Genomic DNA, 15,813 nt, shown 5'->3' on the forward strand with positions numbered 1-15,813 from the left:
TAGTTAAAATGTTCGATTCGAGCCCACAGTACACCTTGGTTCCACCTACTGGGGCTGGTAAAGTGAAATGGTCTCGATTAGCGTGTTTTACTCAGGACTTTAGAGAAGTGGTTCACAGGGTGGAGATACTTAGAGACAGACTGTGCCAATCTGTTTCCTAGGTAACTATGTGTCCAATGCAGGAAAATTAGAAAATACTGACACCAGCACACAAGAAAGAAACTCCTTCCACTGTCAGAACGTCCTTCAGCATTCAAATTTTCTTAGAAACATTTGTATTTGCTCTAAACGCTCCTCTCACTGTTGGAACTTCGAGTCATACTAAAGGTAACATGCCGTAGTGAAAAAGACACCCACATCTTGTAAGTCCTCCCTACAAATTATTTTATAATGTGGGAGGCAGTCTTTTAAAATGGAAGTCAATTAATAAAGTTATTGAAAATTATAAGTATTTCGGAGGAAATAGCCAAGAGATTGTGGACAGCCAACGAGAGTAGTAATCTTTAGATGGATTAATCATGAGAAAGGTTTCTGCTGGACCCACCCTCGGGGGAGATGAAAGAAGGAGCTAGAGCTAGCCGTGGGGGAGAGAGCAAAGCCCTGGGAGAAAGAGCATCCCAAAGGGAAGGCACTATGAGCACAGTACCTGAAAGTCCAATGGCTGGCTTTGGTCTTAGAATGAAAAAGAAAGAGATGGAGAGGGGGCAAGGAAGGGGAGGGGAAAAACAGCAGGAGAGGGGAGGGGGAGGGGAGGAGAAGAGGGTGGGGGAGGGAGAAAGAAGATGTGGTTGTGGCTGGGTATGTTGGGTCTGAACAGGACACACTTTTTGTTGCTATGTAGACAACACGGGTCAAGAAGAGGTCAAAGAGAAGGTCAGAGGTCAAGATGTGCTGAAAACAGAGAAAATCTGGACATGGGGGAGAAGACTGACTTAGAACCAGAGATTGGGAAGGGAGGGACTTTGGATACCCACCTAAGTCCCCCGAGCCATGAAAGGTAAAAGAAGGCTGGCAGGCAGCTGAGGGAAGCTTTGACATTGCTTTCTGAAAAGACGGAGCGTCTCAATAGCCACACCCCAGCCCCAAACAAAGAACAGACAATACTGATGCTCTCTGCCACGCACATTTGCAGGCACTGACCAACATTTTGAAATAGGTTTAATTCCCACCTGCATCTGTGCTTCCTCTCCTTGTCCAAAACAAGAGCTGCTATCAGCCAGCGAGGCTTACGAAAGCAGGTTCCATTCGTGAGCACAGGCAGAACAAACATAGATGTCCCCATACTGACGAGCCGAGAGCCCAGACCACTGGCTGCCCAATAAGACAAACACAAGGCAGGCAGTTAGCATTTCCCAGACTAGAGATGGGATGGCTTTGGGGCCATGAGAAGTTGCTCTTCTCTTGACTTTTGAAATCATACTGAAGTGAAAAACTCACATACCTGAACCAGTTGCCAAGAACAATACAAGGCAGAAAGTGCTAAAACCATCATAGCCGAGCCAAAGAATACGACGGGAAGCAGGATGCTGCGACCTAAGCATCCAGAGAACTCTGGAGTTGGACCCTCTGAGTAAAGTGGGAGAGGGAGACCTCGTGATTAATGATGTCTAATGCACTGTACATTCTGCTGAGAAGGACGTTTAGAGCGTTAGGAATAGAGCCAGCATTTTCAACATAGCATTTACTTTGGATTCACTTGGATATATTTTGGGCAAAAGTGAGTCATAGATAAAGTATTTCATGCACAAAGTAGTTATTCTATTTTTTTCTTCAGGCTTTTGTACAATATTCCATTCTTTTCTGTGTTTGACATGGCGGGTCCATCTCTGATAGGCTCCTGGAGGTTCTTGCAGTGATTATAGGGACAATTGGGGATGACTAAGGATGTCGTTATCATGGAATGAATCTGGAATGATATTATTTAACGTAGTTGGCAACATGGGAAGGATATCTTCTTTGGATTTCTTAAAATTAATCTTAAAGTTAGGATGCAAAATAGTGAGCTTCGTCCAGTGACTGATGGAAGCAGAGGCAAACACCCACAGTTAAATACTGAACAGAACCCAAGGAGCCCAGCGACAGAGAGAGAGGAGCGAAGAGCAAATTGGCAAAGAATGGGCTGGCAAAACCAGCAGAGACAGCTGATCCGAACAGGGAAGAGCTCTTGGACCCCAGACCGACAGCTGGGAGGCCAGCATGGGACCAATCCAGACCCCCTGAATGTGAGAGTCAATGAGGAGGCCTGGGCTACCTATGGGGTCCTGAGCAGTGGATCAGTGTTTATCCCTCGAATACTAACAGACATCATGTGTCCATAACACAAAGAGGATTGCTCTCTCTGCCTGGACTCTTAGGGAAGTGCCTGGACCGTACCCTGAATGAAATGATAGACTCTAGATATCCCCTATGTGGAAGGAATTGGCAATAGGGTGGGAGGATGGGTGGAATGGTGAGGGGGGGTGCGGGAGGAGGGGAGGGAGAGGGAACTGGGATTGACATGTAAAACAAGCTATTTAAAATAAAAAAAGTTAAAAAAATAGTGGGCTTCATTATAATACTTTTACATATATATTTACACATGTAATAATATGTATACATGTATGTATATATTGAAATCCCATCTTTAGAATAAACAAAGAACTTTCATCTTTAGTTTGGGTTTTATGAAGAATGACTATTGTGCAGAAGTGATGAAGTCTCTCAGAGTCTGAGTCTTACGGAGCAAAGTTATGGACAGAATTTTCAGACACATCTAGTACACTTTCCCCACCAGGTCTAACAATAGCAGAGTCCCCAACCAACACGTGCCCCACAATTTTTCTTAAAGTCTGTTTAAAACTCACACTGGAAGTGTGTCTTGCTGCTCTGCAGATCCAGCATGTTCCGCTCAGCATGGAGTCAGTTGGGATGAGCTTTGCACACCAGAGCCAGCCAGCCTAGGACTGCCTCAGGGTTGCACGGCCACCTGGGTCCATTGACGCGTCCCCACGCCCTTAAGTCTTGCTTCACTTTGATGCTGCTCAGCTTTCTCATGGCTGCAGTTCTGAGGGCTTCATGTTCGCAGGGAGACATGATCACACAAATGCCAGTGGTGGGGGAGTCAGCAGGACAGAGCTCCCTACAAGCTACAGGCACCTTCTTGCTGTTGTCCAACTGTTTAGTGGCTAAAAGGATCCAGTGTTCTGGGGACTGAGACAAATGCATGAACTATTTTAGGAAGCAATTCAGCCAAGGCAAGCTTGCATTATGGTAGGTGCATGTTCAGTAAAGTATTGGAGCCAAGGAGCATACAATTGGGTTGGATATATTCAATCCGGCAACACTTAGCCACATAGAGAAGTCCAGAGGTTTATGTGGGCTAAGAAGAAAGAGAGCTGTTTTGTTTTGTTGTTTTTGAGACAGTGTTTCTCTGTGTAACAGCTCTGGCTATCCTGGAACTCACTAAGTAGACCAGGCTGGCCTTGAACTCACAGAGATCCCCCTACCTCTGCCTCCTGAGTGCTGGGATTAAAGGCATGTGCCACCACTGTCCTGATGAAAGGGAGGTTTTTAATGTCTTTGGAAAAGGCCACAAATTTGTAGTTTCTTCTCTCTTTAGATGAGGAAAATGCAAGCCAGAGAGGAATTACTCTCATCTTCTAGAGCTCAAGGTTGTTATTCCAAGATCTCAAACATTTCACTGTAAGAACCAATGAGAAGTCACATATGATCTTTGGGGTTGTCTCTTTCTAGATCACCTCTAATTTCTAGCATTAATCCCATCTCTAAAGGACTGTTAGGAAAGCTCATTTGTGGTAGGATCCAGGTAAGCACACACATGCACACACACACACATGCACAGACACACACACACACACACACACGCGCGCACACATGCACACACGTGCACACACACACACATGCACAGACACACAAACACATGCACAGACACACACACACACGCACACACATGCACAGACACAGACACACATACACGCACACACATGCATACACACAAACTCCACGCAGCTACAGAATTGGTTCTCACATGTTTTCCCTGGTTGAGAGGGACAGGAATCTACTTGGGGGGTGGGGGGTGGACCGTGGCCTATGGGCTGAATTGTTACCTTTGTGAGGTGCGTTCCTTGTTTCTAGGGCATCACAGGAGACAAAGGGTGCATTTAGTTTGTGGGAAAGGATGGGGGCAGGGGAAGAAACAGAAGCCAGAGGATTGTGCAACCATGGTGCTCTCAAATCCCTCCAGGAAGTTTATGTTTCGAGGCCTTTGGAAGAGTGAAGTACAGCTGTTTCAAACAGCGCTGTTTACTGATGGGCAGAGGTCTTCCATAAGTGTTCTCAGTACTTCCTCCCCAGCCCTGGAAGACAGGTCTCTGTTTGCAGACTCTTTCCAGCCTAAGCAGGCTTATGGCCACCCCAGCAGAGACCAGATTCTCACAAGGCGAGGGGTGTTCAGAGAGAGGCTGAGCAAGGACTGGGGTGGAGAGCCTCGGCCTGCTGGATCACAGCGAAGTCAGGATTCCTTGTGGAATGTAAACCAGACTAGACTTGCTGTGGAAGGCCACACCCCAGAGAAGCCCTTCCGATGACCAGCCAGGGCGTGCATGCAGTACAGAACCTCACAAATCAGCAGACCAATTTTGGATTTCTTGTCATCTGCAGTATCTCCTTTAAGCCATGAGTGATATGACAAGATGTAGCTTGGCGCTTTCTCTGTGTACTTAATAAATCTTCACTGGTGGAGTGACCTCTTGCCTCCTCCCTCTCTTACACGGGAGCTTCAAGGCCAACATCCAGAGATTGCTCTACCAACCTCCGACCAATGATGCCACCATTGTCTCCCTGCCATCCATCCTTAGGGGTCCTGTATGTCCTTGCCCATGCCCTGGACATGCCGTACATCTTTCTAGTGCCCTTTCTTCTTGGCTGTCTCTGCACTGCATCCAGAACAGTGTGGATGAGGCGTGGTGAACAGCGCTGCGGCCAAGTTGGTGCGTGCTAGCCCACTGCTTTCTGCCATCGGTACGCTCTGTGTGGGAAGGGATTCTTTGCCGCCGAGCATAGGCAAGTATTGACCTCACAACCCTCCTGTGCCTCCTCCAGAGTGCTGGGGTTACAAGTGTGCACTACCTCATCTGCCTCTTCCCATGTAACAGTAACGACAGGAGCCTAGACTTCTTACCTGCTCCACAGAGCTGTGAGAAGATTCAGTGAGGCTCTTCCGCAGAATCCCTGTCCAAAAAAGCATTGGGGACGGGGATTGGGCCTCCGTGGTGGAGCACTGCCTGGCTCACACAAGGCCCTGTTCAGTCCCTAGCACTACTAGGAAGAAGAGTGGAGGAAGACAGATGTTCATTCGGCTGTTTTTATCAAATGAGAGGCTTTATTGGGCCTTTGTTTCTCTTGTTTTTAAGAGCACTTTCTTCCTTGAAAAAAATATTTAAATTTTCATTTTGTAACAGGTTTGCATAAGATAAATAATAGTATATATTATTAGTTATGTGAGTTCTTGCTATGACAAAAGCAACTTAAGGAGAGAAGGGAGTTTTTTCAAACATTATTTCTATATTGATTCTTTGGGAATTTTACATCATGCACCCTAATTCTGCTCACTTCCCAACACCCCTATATCATTCCCTCACCCCTGCAGTGCACCCCTAAAAGAAAATTTTTAAAAAATCAAACAAAACCAAAACAGAGCAAGCAAGCAAACAAATAAACAAAAACAAGAATAAAACAAACTCAAAAAACCTCTTGCCCGGGAGAAGGGATTCTTTTGGCTCACAGTTACAGGATGCAATCTGGTGACGCTGAGGAAGGCATGGCAACAGTTGCTTAGGCAGCTGGTTACCTTGTATCCACAGTCAGGAAGCCAGTCGGTGATGCTGAGGAAGGCATGGCAACAGTTGCTTAGGCAGCTGGTTACCTTGTATCCACAGTCAGGAAGCAGAGAGAGATGGATGCTAACACCCAGCTCACTCTCCTTTTTATTTGTTCCAGGACCCCAGCCTGTCGAAGGGTACTGCCCACTTTCAGGCGGGCCTCTCCGCCTCAGTTAGCCTAATCTAGACAATCCCATGTATACAGCCAGAGATTTGTCGCCTAGATGGCTCTAGATCCTGTCAAGGTCACAATCAGTGCTAAGTATCACAATATATGAAAACAAGAATGTAGCTAAAAGCTCACTGTTTCATTCCATTTTCAAATAAATTAACAAATTCTCTGGACTACTGCAACTGTGTCTATGAGGCCTCAATAAAAAAATGCATCTTGGGAGTCCCCCATTCACACTGTCAATGTAATAAAATGCTTTCTGGAAGCTGCTACCTCCCGGGTACCCCGGGACATGGACAGCACCATATATTCTTTGCATTCCTCCCTTCTGCCCCATGTCACCCAAGTTACCCAAAGGTTCAACTGTGTAGCGCTCAACTTCTCCATTCTGACCCCCACCCTTCCGCATTTAAAGCCACATCTGGAGGGGCAGGTCAGTCACACTAACTTGAGCAGACAGGAAGTTACTCTAAATATGGCACAGTGTGTCAGAGATCACAGAGAAACTGCAGAGACCCTCTCCACTCTGCTTCCTCTCTCTGAAGCGCTGTGACTCTAAAACAGCTCCCAAGTCATGAATCACTAAGCAGCCAGACTAGTGGCTCTGGTCTACGTTTCCCAGGTCTACAATCTTAATGCACGGATCAACTGGCCCAGGATGGGTCGGGTTGCTTTCCTGTTAGCAGTCAGCTATCGTGAATGGCTTACACTTGTCCCACCATCCATCCTAGCCACACGTTGCATGTGAGTGGACAAGCTAGGCAATGGACAGGGATGGCTGGAACAGGTCTTGATGAGCAAGATGGCAAGGAACACAGTTCATGTTGAGTCCTGTTCTACATCACCCCATTCCCAATTCTGCCACATTTCACCTACATTCTAAGGTGGTTCTGTACTCACTGCCACTGGCCCCCTTCCTGCCAGGTGAACCTTGACCCTAGAGCACCTTTCTGAAACCTAACAGGATGGAAATGGTAGATTATAGACCCAGACAGACCTACCACTTACTAGCTCTGTGCCTTGGTTTTCATATCTATAAAATGCATGCCTAATGTATATCTAATGATTGGTCAGGCAGATGCTAAGGAATAAAATCATCATGCTTTAAATCCCTGGCATATATGGCATATATAGTTCTATGAATTTTCTTTGCTTAATTCAGAAATCTTCAAGAGGGTGAGGGGGTATCTATAACTGAGAAGGGAAGGGAGAGAAGCGATATAACTTTCTAAAAAGCATGTTAACCTTGGCTTCTTTGCAATGGGCCTGAGCAGACATTAAATAATTTAGGTCTGTGGGCAGAGTCATGGATGTCACACTGTGGTGGATACAGCTCGTGCTTTAGAGACATACCATCTGTTTGTTCAGGGAACCAATGATAAACGCTTTGTCCTCTGAAAACATTTGTTGGGATGGCTCCATGGTCCTTCAACCTTGCTCTGCAGATGTGAGACTCCCAGAGTTCAGTCTGTTCATGGGGTAAGTGAACGCAGCAACTGGGCATTGTGATCTGCACAGACATGCTGCTGTGGAGAGATACAGAAAACATAGCGAGCCATCAACTCTTCCTCAAAACTATACTTCATGAAGTTACTACAATGAGCATTGTGCCAAATTTTTACATAAGTTATCTCGTTCCTTTTTGTGAGAATTTTTCCAGATTGGGAAACTGAGACTCAGACAAGCAAGTTGCCTGATGACAGCATTGGAATATAAACTTAGCTCATAAGACATTTGCAAAACTGCTTCTCAACACCTTGGTTTTGGTTTTGTTGAAATGTTTAGTGGCTGTGGTGTCTGAATGAGACTGCCCCACATAGAATTATACATTCGAATGTTTGATGCCCAGTTAATAGAACTGTTTGGAAAGGATTAGGAGATGCATCCTTGTTGGAGGAGATGCATCACCAGGAGTGGTCTTTGAGGTTTCAAAAGTCCTTACAAGGTTCAGTGTCATTCTCTCTCTTCTGCTGCCTGCAGATAAGGATGCAAAGCTCTCAACTATTACTCTAGTACTCTGCCTGTTGGCTTCCCGCTGTGATGATAACAGAGTAACCCCACTGAAACTGTAAGCAAGCCCCCAAATAAATGCTTTCTTTTATAAGAGCTTCAGTAGCTATGGTGTCTCTTCACAGCTGGGGAACATTAACTAAGACAGCAGCAGAAGAAAAAAGTCTTGTTTAATAAATGTATTCCCCCATAGTATTGTCCCTTCCAGCATGAAGGGGCCCAGAGTTGTGAGCACCTAGACATCCTAGATCTTAAGTGAGGAAGAAGGATCTGGGAACAACCTGGATATGGCAAAGGCTGAGCCCAGACAATAACCGTTCTTGTTATATAGCCCATCCCAGCCCTAAATGCAAAGTAATAGAATTATAGAAAAAAAATCCATGAATGATATTCAGAAGGTCTCCTTGGACCTGAGGGCTGTTCTAACTTACTTAGAAGATACCAATGAGGGTAAGGTTGAACTTGGGAAGCAATATAACAAAGAAGCTGGAAATTTTGTATTTCCTTAAACTTATTGGTGTTTCTCAACGTGGTCAACGTGTGAGCACTTTGGGTATGTAGCTGCTAGAATAGTGTGTGCATGTGTGAGAGATATTTTTCTCTATTCCAGTAAAAAAGAAAGCATGCTTAGGTACTGGGAATGACTCATATGTTAGAGGAACCCTCTTCTCCTGTTAACCTCTGTGTCAATCACTGGGATAGACGTGGCCTCTAAACTACTTTCATTTTCTTCTATGTATCCATTTTGTTCCAGACTAGGTCTCCTTGGGGGAACAGATATTTAAATTTGGGGTTGTAGCTAGAAATTACAACCCAGGTGGTAGAGTGCTTTCCTAAAACGCAAAAAAACATGGGTTCTATATCCAGCGTCACAAAAGCTGCATACTGTGGATGATACCTGTAATCCCAGACACTCGGAAAGTCAAAGCAGGAAGATCAGAAGTTCAAAACTATCTCCAGCTACATAGCAAGTTTGAAACCAACCTGGGATAAATGAGGTCCTGCCTCCAAAAACCAAAACTAAACTTTTTTTTTTAATTAAAGATTTAAGCACTGAGCATAAATAACGTATAACACTGCTCTTGGCTAAAAGAATAATTGAATCGAGATCTTAAACATGTCTGTCTTATTTCCTTTCTGTCTTTCAGCTCCAGGGATCCTTGAAAAGAAAACAAATAATCAACCTTCCTCCTGCCAATAGCAAGAGACCCAATGGCTTTGTTGACAGCTCATTCCTTGACATCAAAAGGATCAGAGTTGGGGAGAACCTTTCCACAGGTCAGGGGACCCTCCCAGTAAATAATGGACAAAGCCACATGATGCCGGGGGCCTTGACCATGAGCCAAGCACCCCTGAGAAAGACTAATGCTCTTCCCCCTGCTGCACAGTCTCCTGGCAACACTATGTTTAACATGGGCTTAAAGGAAGTAAAGAAAGAGCCTGGGGAGACCTTGTCTTGCAGTAAGCACATGGATGACCAAATGACACAGGAGAGCACTTTTCCTAATAGGTTTGGAGATGACCCTGGAGAGCAGCTGATGGACCCTGAGCTGCAGGAACTGTTCAATGAGCTGACCAACATATCAGTGCCTCCCATGAGTGACCTGGAGCTGGAGAACATGATCAATGCCACCATTAAGCAGGATGACCCATTCGGCATTGACTTGGGTCAGCAAAGCCAGCAGAGTACACCTAGACCTCCCCTACCCGTGGAGAAGATCATTATCAAAAGTGAATACTCACCTGGTTTGACACAGGGCGCTTCAGGCTCTCCCCAACTAAGGCCCCCGTCAGCAGGCCCTGCATTCTCCTTGGCCAACTCTGCTCTCCCCACTTCATCCCCAATCCCCACAGTCCCCCAGAGTCAGCCTCAGCCTCAGACAGCATCAGGAGCAAACAGGGCCCTGCCAAGCTGGCAAGAGGTGTCCCATGCTCAACAGCTCAAGCAGATAGCTGCAAACCGCCAGCAGCATGCACGGATGCAGCAACAGCAGCAGCAGCAACAGCAGCAGCAGCCTGCTCCCAACTGGCCAGCCTTGCCGTCCTCTGCTGGGCCTTCCCCAGGGGCATTTGTGCAGGAAAAAATCCCCAGTCCTTCCTTTGGACAGCAGCCATTCAGCCCCCAGGGATCACCCATGCCTGGGGTAGCCGGCAGCAGCAACCAGTCCAAAGCAGTGGTCAACTATACATACAAGGCTAGCCCCTCAGCCCAGGCTGGACACCTGGATGTGCTTCTGCAGCAAAAGCCTCAGGATCTCAGTCGAAGTTTTATTAACAACCCACACCCAACCTTGGAGCCCCGGCATGGCAACACCAAGCCTTTGTTCCATTTTAACTCAGACCAAGCAAACCAGCAGATGCCTTCTCTTTTGCCTTCCCAGAGCAAGCCTTCTCTCCTACACTACACCCAGCAGCAGCAGCAGCAGCAAGGCTCATTGGCAGCGCAGCAGCAGCAGCAGCAGCAGCAACAACAGCAGCAGCAGCCACAGCCACCGAGCTCATTGGTAGCTCAGCAACAGCAGCAACACCAACAGCAAGGCTCAGTGGCAGCTCAGCAGCAGCAGCCGCAACAGCAACCACCAGCAGCCCAACCCACCCAACCTTTATCAAGCCAGCCTTTGCTAAGGTCACCCCTGCCACTTCAGCAGAAAATGATGCTTCAGAAAATGCAGAATCAGTCCATTGCAGGCCTGGGATATCAAGTCACTCAACAGCACAGACAGGTAAGGACTCTGGCACTCTACCCCAGAGCTCCCCCAGACAATTAGTTTGGTCATTGTGGCATGTTCTTATGCTTGTGGTGAGACATGATTAATATCAGAAACCCAATGGTCCTAGCAGGAGCTTGGTTCTCTTGGTACATCTAGGGCAAGCACTAATGTTTCCTTATACACTGTCATTGCATTGGAGCCCTGTAATGATCAACAGTTCTTATAGCTAATGCTTGGTGATGTATTCAATTGTCAGTCAGATCCTGATATGCTTGGTGTTCATTCATCCAACCAGAAATCAGATCAATATGTATTGAACATTACTATGTAGAAGATATCGTGGTTAACGTTGAGCATTGGATAAGGTTAGAGGTGACGTTGGGAGTGGTCACTGATGTGGCCAACTGCTTCATTCAGTCCCCAGCCTCTCCAACAGATCCCACATGACTCAATGCTCACAATCTGTTCACCAGCCCAAAACCTCAGGCACCATCTAGAGAGGAGGCAAGTACCTTAAACTATCACTTTAATGCTGCATAGAAAGAGCAAGACATGAGAACTCTTAAGTCTTCCCCAGCAAGGGGGAATCAGGAATGACTTTCATAACGGATTATGCCTGGGAGGAGAGATAAAGGGTGAAATAACCATGACTACAGCAAAATAAGGAACTAGAAATAGAAATAAATCCATAGTTGCCTCATGTCCTTTGGTTTTACATTAAATAGAGGTTTAACTACCCTGATAAACAGTGTCAAGAAATCGGTTACTTCTCTAGAACATATACTTGTGAGTACGTGCTGACCCCAGGGAATGTGGTAGAGAAATCTCTTCCTGGAAGGAAGGAAGAAGTTTGAATATTGCATTGTTCGTGTTGCTGGCAGGTGTGTATTACCATAGGGCAGCAAGTTGCATGGTAACGAACGGAAAACCACAGGCTACCAGCTGGAAGAGTATAGCATTCGCCCTCCCTGTCTGGTGTCTGTGTGTGTGTGTGTGTGTGCGCATGTGTGTTCTAATTATGAGCCGTGGGATGGACTTGGGTAGACAGACTTGTATGTAGTATATATCTTACAACATTAATATGACATAATAGTCATATAATACTTTTATAAAGCAGACAAGCTTAGATGACTTAAAAAGATAGCAGAGAACTTCCTTCCAATATCACACGCAAGCATTTTGTCCTGGATGATCATGGGTTCAAAATCACCCTTCACACTCCTTGTGTGTCTCCTTAAGCCACTGGCAGAATCTCCTGAGCTTGTATGGGGAGTGGAACAAGGTGATTCCTAAATGAGACCACACAATCAATGGGGATTATTCTCATCCTCGTGTCAAGTGATGTGAATAATCAAAATATTTCCTTTAAGGAAGCAAGCACTCATGAAAAAGGAGGTCTCAGATTAACATACACCATACTAAGGACTTGAATTCTGACGTGTAAAGAGTACTGCAGTTTCCAGGCGGCGGCAGCACACGCCTTTAATCCCAGCACTTGGAAGGCAGAGGCAGGCGGATCTCTGTGAGTTTGAGGCCAGCCTGGTCTACAGAGTGAGTTCCAGGACAGCCAAGGCCACAAACAAACAAGCAAAAAAAAAACTCCAAACAAACAAAAGTACTGCAGGAATAAGTGACAACTGTTGGTGGTTCTTCAGTCATCCAACACTGTGCCCAGTGTGTAACAGGACAGTCTCTCTGACCTAGATTTACAACCATAGAAACAATCAACAATTAGATAATAATTAAATGTATACAGACATATATTGATAAGGTGCCCTACAGGAAGGCTGACTTCCATCTTTGTGGCTTCAAGTGCCTCATTTAACTCATATAAGGAGAATATGCCCCATCTTACATGTCAGATAATTGAGGCACAGACAAGCTCAACATCTTTCTAAACTCAAATGATCCAAACCCGAGCTAGAAGTCCCATGGTTCTGCTTCAAAGCCACAGAGTCCAGCCACAAGGAAATATAGCTCATAGGTAGGATTTGCTGGGAAATGGATGTCATAGTAGATCCTTAGAAGGACTGTCAAGAAACCATTTTTCTTATATTAATCTCCAGTAAAATAAACTTCATGAAAGACTAAGGTCTTTGGGGACAGAGCATCTGTGACTTCTTGCCTTCAGAGCTGTTAACAAAAGGATTTTTAAAAATCTGTATCAGCCTCAAGTTTCCTGATGATAACCCTTCTGCAGCCAACAGGAAATACATGCACGGTGCCCCCACCGGGAGCATCTCCATCTTATTCCTAGACCCACTGCTGGTATCACCAACTGTGCACAACTCTTCATCCTCAGCTCTCCATCCTTGCCAGCTTCCAGGGCCCAAGCACACTAATGCATGCTGATAACCAAATCAGTAACCATTCCCCAGTGGTTGAGACCACCTCCACATTTCTCAATGAGTATGCTAAGAAAATATTCATCTTTAAAAACACGTTAAGTGGCAGACATGCTAAGAGCCCTTCAGGCTAAAGGTCTGTCTTTCCCACACAGCAGCCAATGAGTTTTCATTGAATGGTTCATCTCAACTTACTGGCTTATCAGGACTCAAAATGTTTTTTCCCCAAAGATGTTCCCCCCTTGAACTAAAAATGCATTCTTTCCCAAAGCCATATGGCCAGTTGCCTGAAAGTGTGAATTTTTCTGTCCTAACACTGGATCTATGCAACTCAAATGGATTCTATATTTGGTTTAGAACTCTCCATGTCTAAAGCTCCTAGGAGGGAATTCAGCCAGTGAATGGATGGTTTGTTGTGACTGAAACACAAATTTATACATTCCCCTTAGTGGAAAGCCAAGTTCCTCAATCAAATCCTAAGAGCCTCATCCCACTCTCCCTACCTAGCCAAAAGGATCCTCCTCACTTCCTATCAGCCAGTGGTGTCAGTCAAGCAATAGCCTGCCCTCCTTCCCACCTTCTTATAGTAATCTTACGTAGGCCTTAAACACAAAGACCCAGAAAACGGCTTTCAAGATACACCAAGTACTGGAGGAAGAGTCAGCTTAGCTCTTGTATTCTGAAACACTTCTAAGTGTTCGTAGCCACTGGATGTGCAGATAGCAGGTAGGAATCTTGCATCAGATAAAACTCCTTTCTAAATGAAAAATCATCTTGAATTCAAATTTTATAGAATATAACACCCAAGCCTCTGCTGGAGGCTAGAGGTTATCTGAAGGGTCATCACACTGGGCCAGAACCAAGAACTTAGAGACAAGACCCAGATTAGAGGAAGAAAGGAGTTTAAAGAATGAGCAGCCTAGGAAGCAGTCAGTGGAGAGACCAGAGGACATGACAAGCCTCTGGCCAAAGAGTTGAGGTATGGAAAGAAGATAGGAAAGAGTCTCAGGAAAAGCCAAGCAATTACTGCCAAGGCTCTGTGACCCTTGGTGACTTCAGTCATGAAGTACCTTGACTACATCTTGCCAAGAAGGAAAAAAGTTGATACAGGCTAGTTACAGGCTGCCATTGGCAGGCCAGAAGCATTACATTTACATTTACATTTTATCTTTGCTAGGTTATCATTCATCTTTGAAGCTTACGAAGAAATTTTTTGTTTTAATTCTCCATGAAACTAATGCTTAGACCAAAATACAAAATGAATTTCTAGCTGTAATTCTGAGCCAGTGCTTTGAACTTTCAGAACTTCAGGGGAATTCACCAATATGCCTTCTCCAAACTCATGCACCTTTCAGTCTCCTGGTTTATCCTACCAGAAGTCTAGAGTTGAGGATTCCAGGCTAGACTCAGAACTGCTTGATTCTTCCCATTGGTGCTACCTTAAATTCGGCATCCATTCATTCAAAAAGTGTTAGAATGCCTACTGTGTGCCAGGCAAAGTTTTAGTAGTGCTACAACTGAGAGCAAAAATCAAGTCTGGAATCGGTGATGGGAGCTTGTAAAGTGCTCTCTCTCTCTCTCTCTCTCTCTCTCTCTCTCTCTCTCTCTCTATCTATCTATCTCTCTATCTATCTTTTCTTAAATAAACAGGTGAATTTTTAATGAACTATTTCCTTCATATTATAAGCATATCCTTCTATGGTTGCTAGGCTCATGAGCTGCATCCCAGATAAAGATGACAAGAGAACAGGGTGTGTGTGTGTGTGTGTGTGTGTGTGTGTGTGTGTGTGTGTGTGTGCGCGCACGCGCGCGCGCGTGCGTGCGTGCGTGTGCACAGATTCATATGTGTAGGGATATGTGTGCAAGTGTGCATGTGTGTGGCAGCCAGAAGTCAGCCTCTGGTGTTGTTCCTGGGGCAGTGTCCTGTCATAGGCTGGCTTGCCAGAAAGCCTCAGGGACCCAGCTCTCACCACCCCTCTAGCTTTGGTATTCCAAGCCCACCTGGGATTTGTCATATGAGTCAAACTCAAGTCCTGATGCTGGCACAGCAAACGGTTTACCAGCAGAACTGACTCCTCAGCCCACAACTTGATTTTTAATGCAAAGGTTGTGAGATTTGGTTAGATGTTTTAAATGATAAGGAAATTCTTTCATCCTTTTATTTTAAGAGCTTGTTAGGAGTCACTCCCAATTTCATGGTAAGATAAATTCTAATTCTTCCATTCATTAATTCATGTAGTGAAAACATATCAAGCACCCACGGTATATGAGAAACTGATGATTAACGATCAAAAGACCCTCTTTCTATGCACTTACCTTAAAATCCCAGGAAGGCATGGACTTCCCCATCCATGAGCTTTGGGGAGGAAGACTTATATCTTCCCAGCTTTATGGATTCTACTAGACTCATACAGGACTTTTTATCCCAGTCCTTCATAATCCATCATGAGTAAAACCACAGAGACCTTTCTTAAGCCATCACTATTACTCTTAAACGTGCTGGTATATCCTTTCGCAGAACAGAATCTGTTTGCTAGATACCCATTTTCCACTCAATTTTATTATATTATTCTGGTGTTTTTGCTCATGACAAAATGGAATGCATTAGCACAGACCATCAACTCATGTATCTATCGATAAAAAAATAAACTCAATAATGGGGGGGGATTTCAGCCTTGAATCATAGTACACAAGAC

The 15,813-nt window shown here is 45.2% G+C and overlaps 1 protein-coding gene and 1 long non-coding RNA gene across 2 annotated transcripts in view; one reads left to right on the top strand and one right to left on the bottom strand.

Moving 5' to 3' along the window:
* Positions 1–15,813, top strand: part of Maml2 (mastermind like transcriptional coactivator 2) — a 321,229-nt gene that overhangs the window by 216,867 nt on the left and 88,549 nt on the right. Inside the window, exon 2 of the mRNA XM_021231346.2 lies at positions 9,210–10,784. Coding sequence (XP_021087005.1) covers positions 9,210–10,784 — 1,575 coding nt within the window. The remainder of the gene's footprint in view (positions 1–9,209; positions 10,785–15,813) is intronic.
* LOC121135626 lies at positions 5,361–7,590 on the bottom strand. Its single transcript, XR_005872728.1, has 2 exons — positions 7,405–7,590; positions 5,361–5,882 (listed from the first exon to the last, which is right to left on the bottom strand). It is a non-coding gene; the product is annotated as an uncharacterized LOC121135626 (long non-coding RNA).

Source organism: Mesocricetus auratus, unplaced genomic scaffold (assembly GCF_017639785.1).
Source record: "Mesocricetus auratus isolate SY011 unplaced genomic scaffold, BCM_Maur_2.0 Super-Scaffold_100040, whole genome shotgun sequence".
In the NCBI taxonomy this organism is placed as follows: Eukaryota; Metazoa; Chordata; class Mammalia; order Rodentia; family Cricetidae; genus Mesocricetus; species Mesocricetus auratus.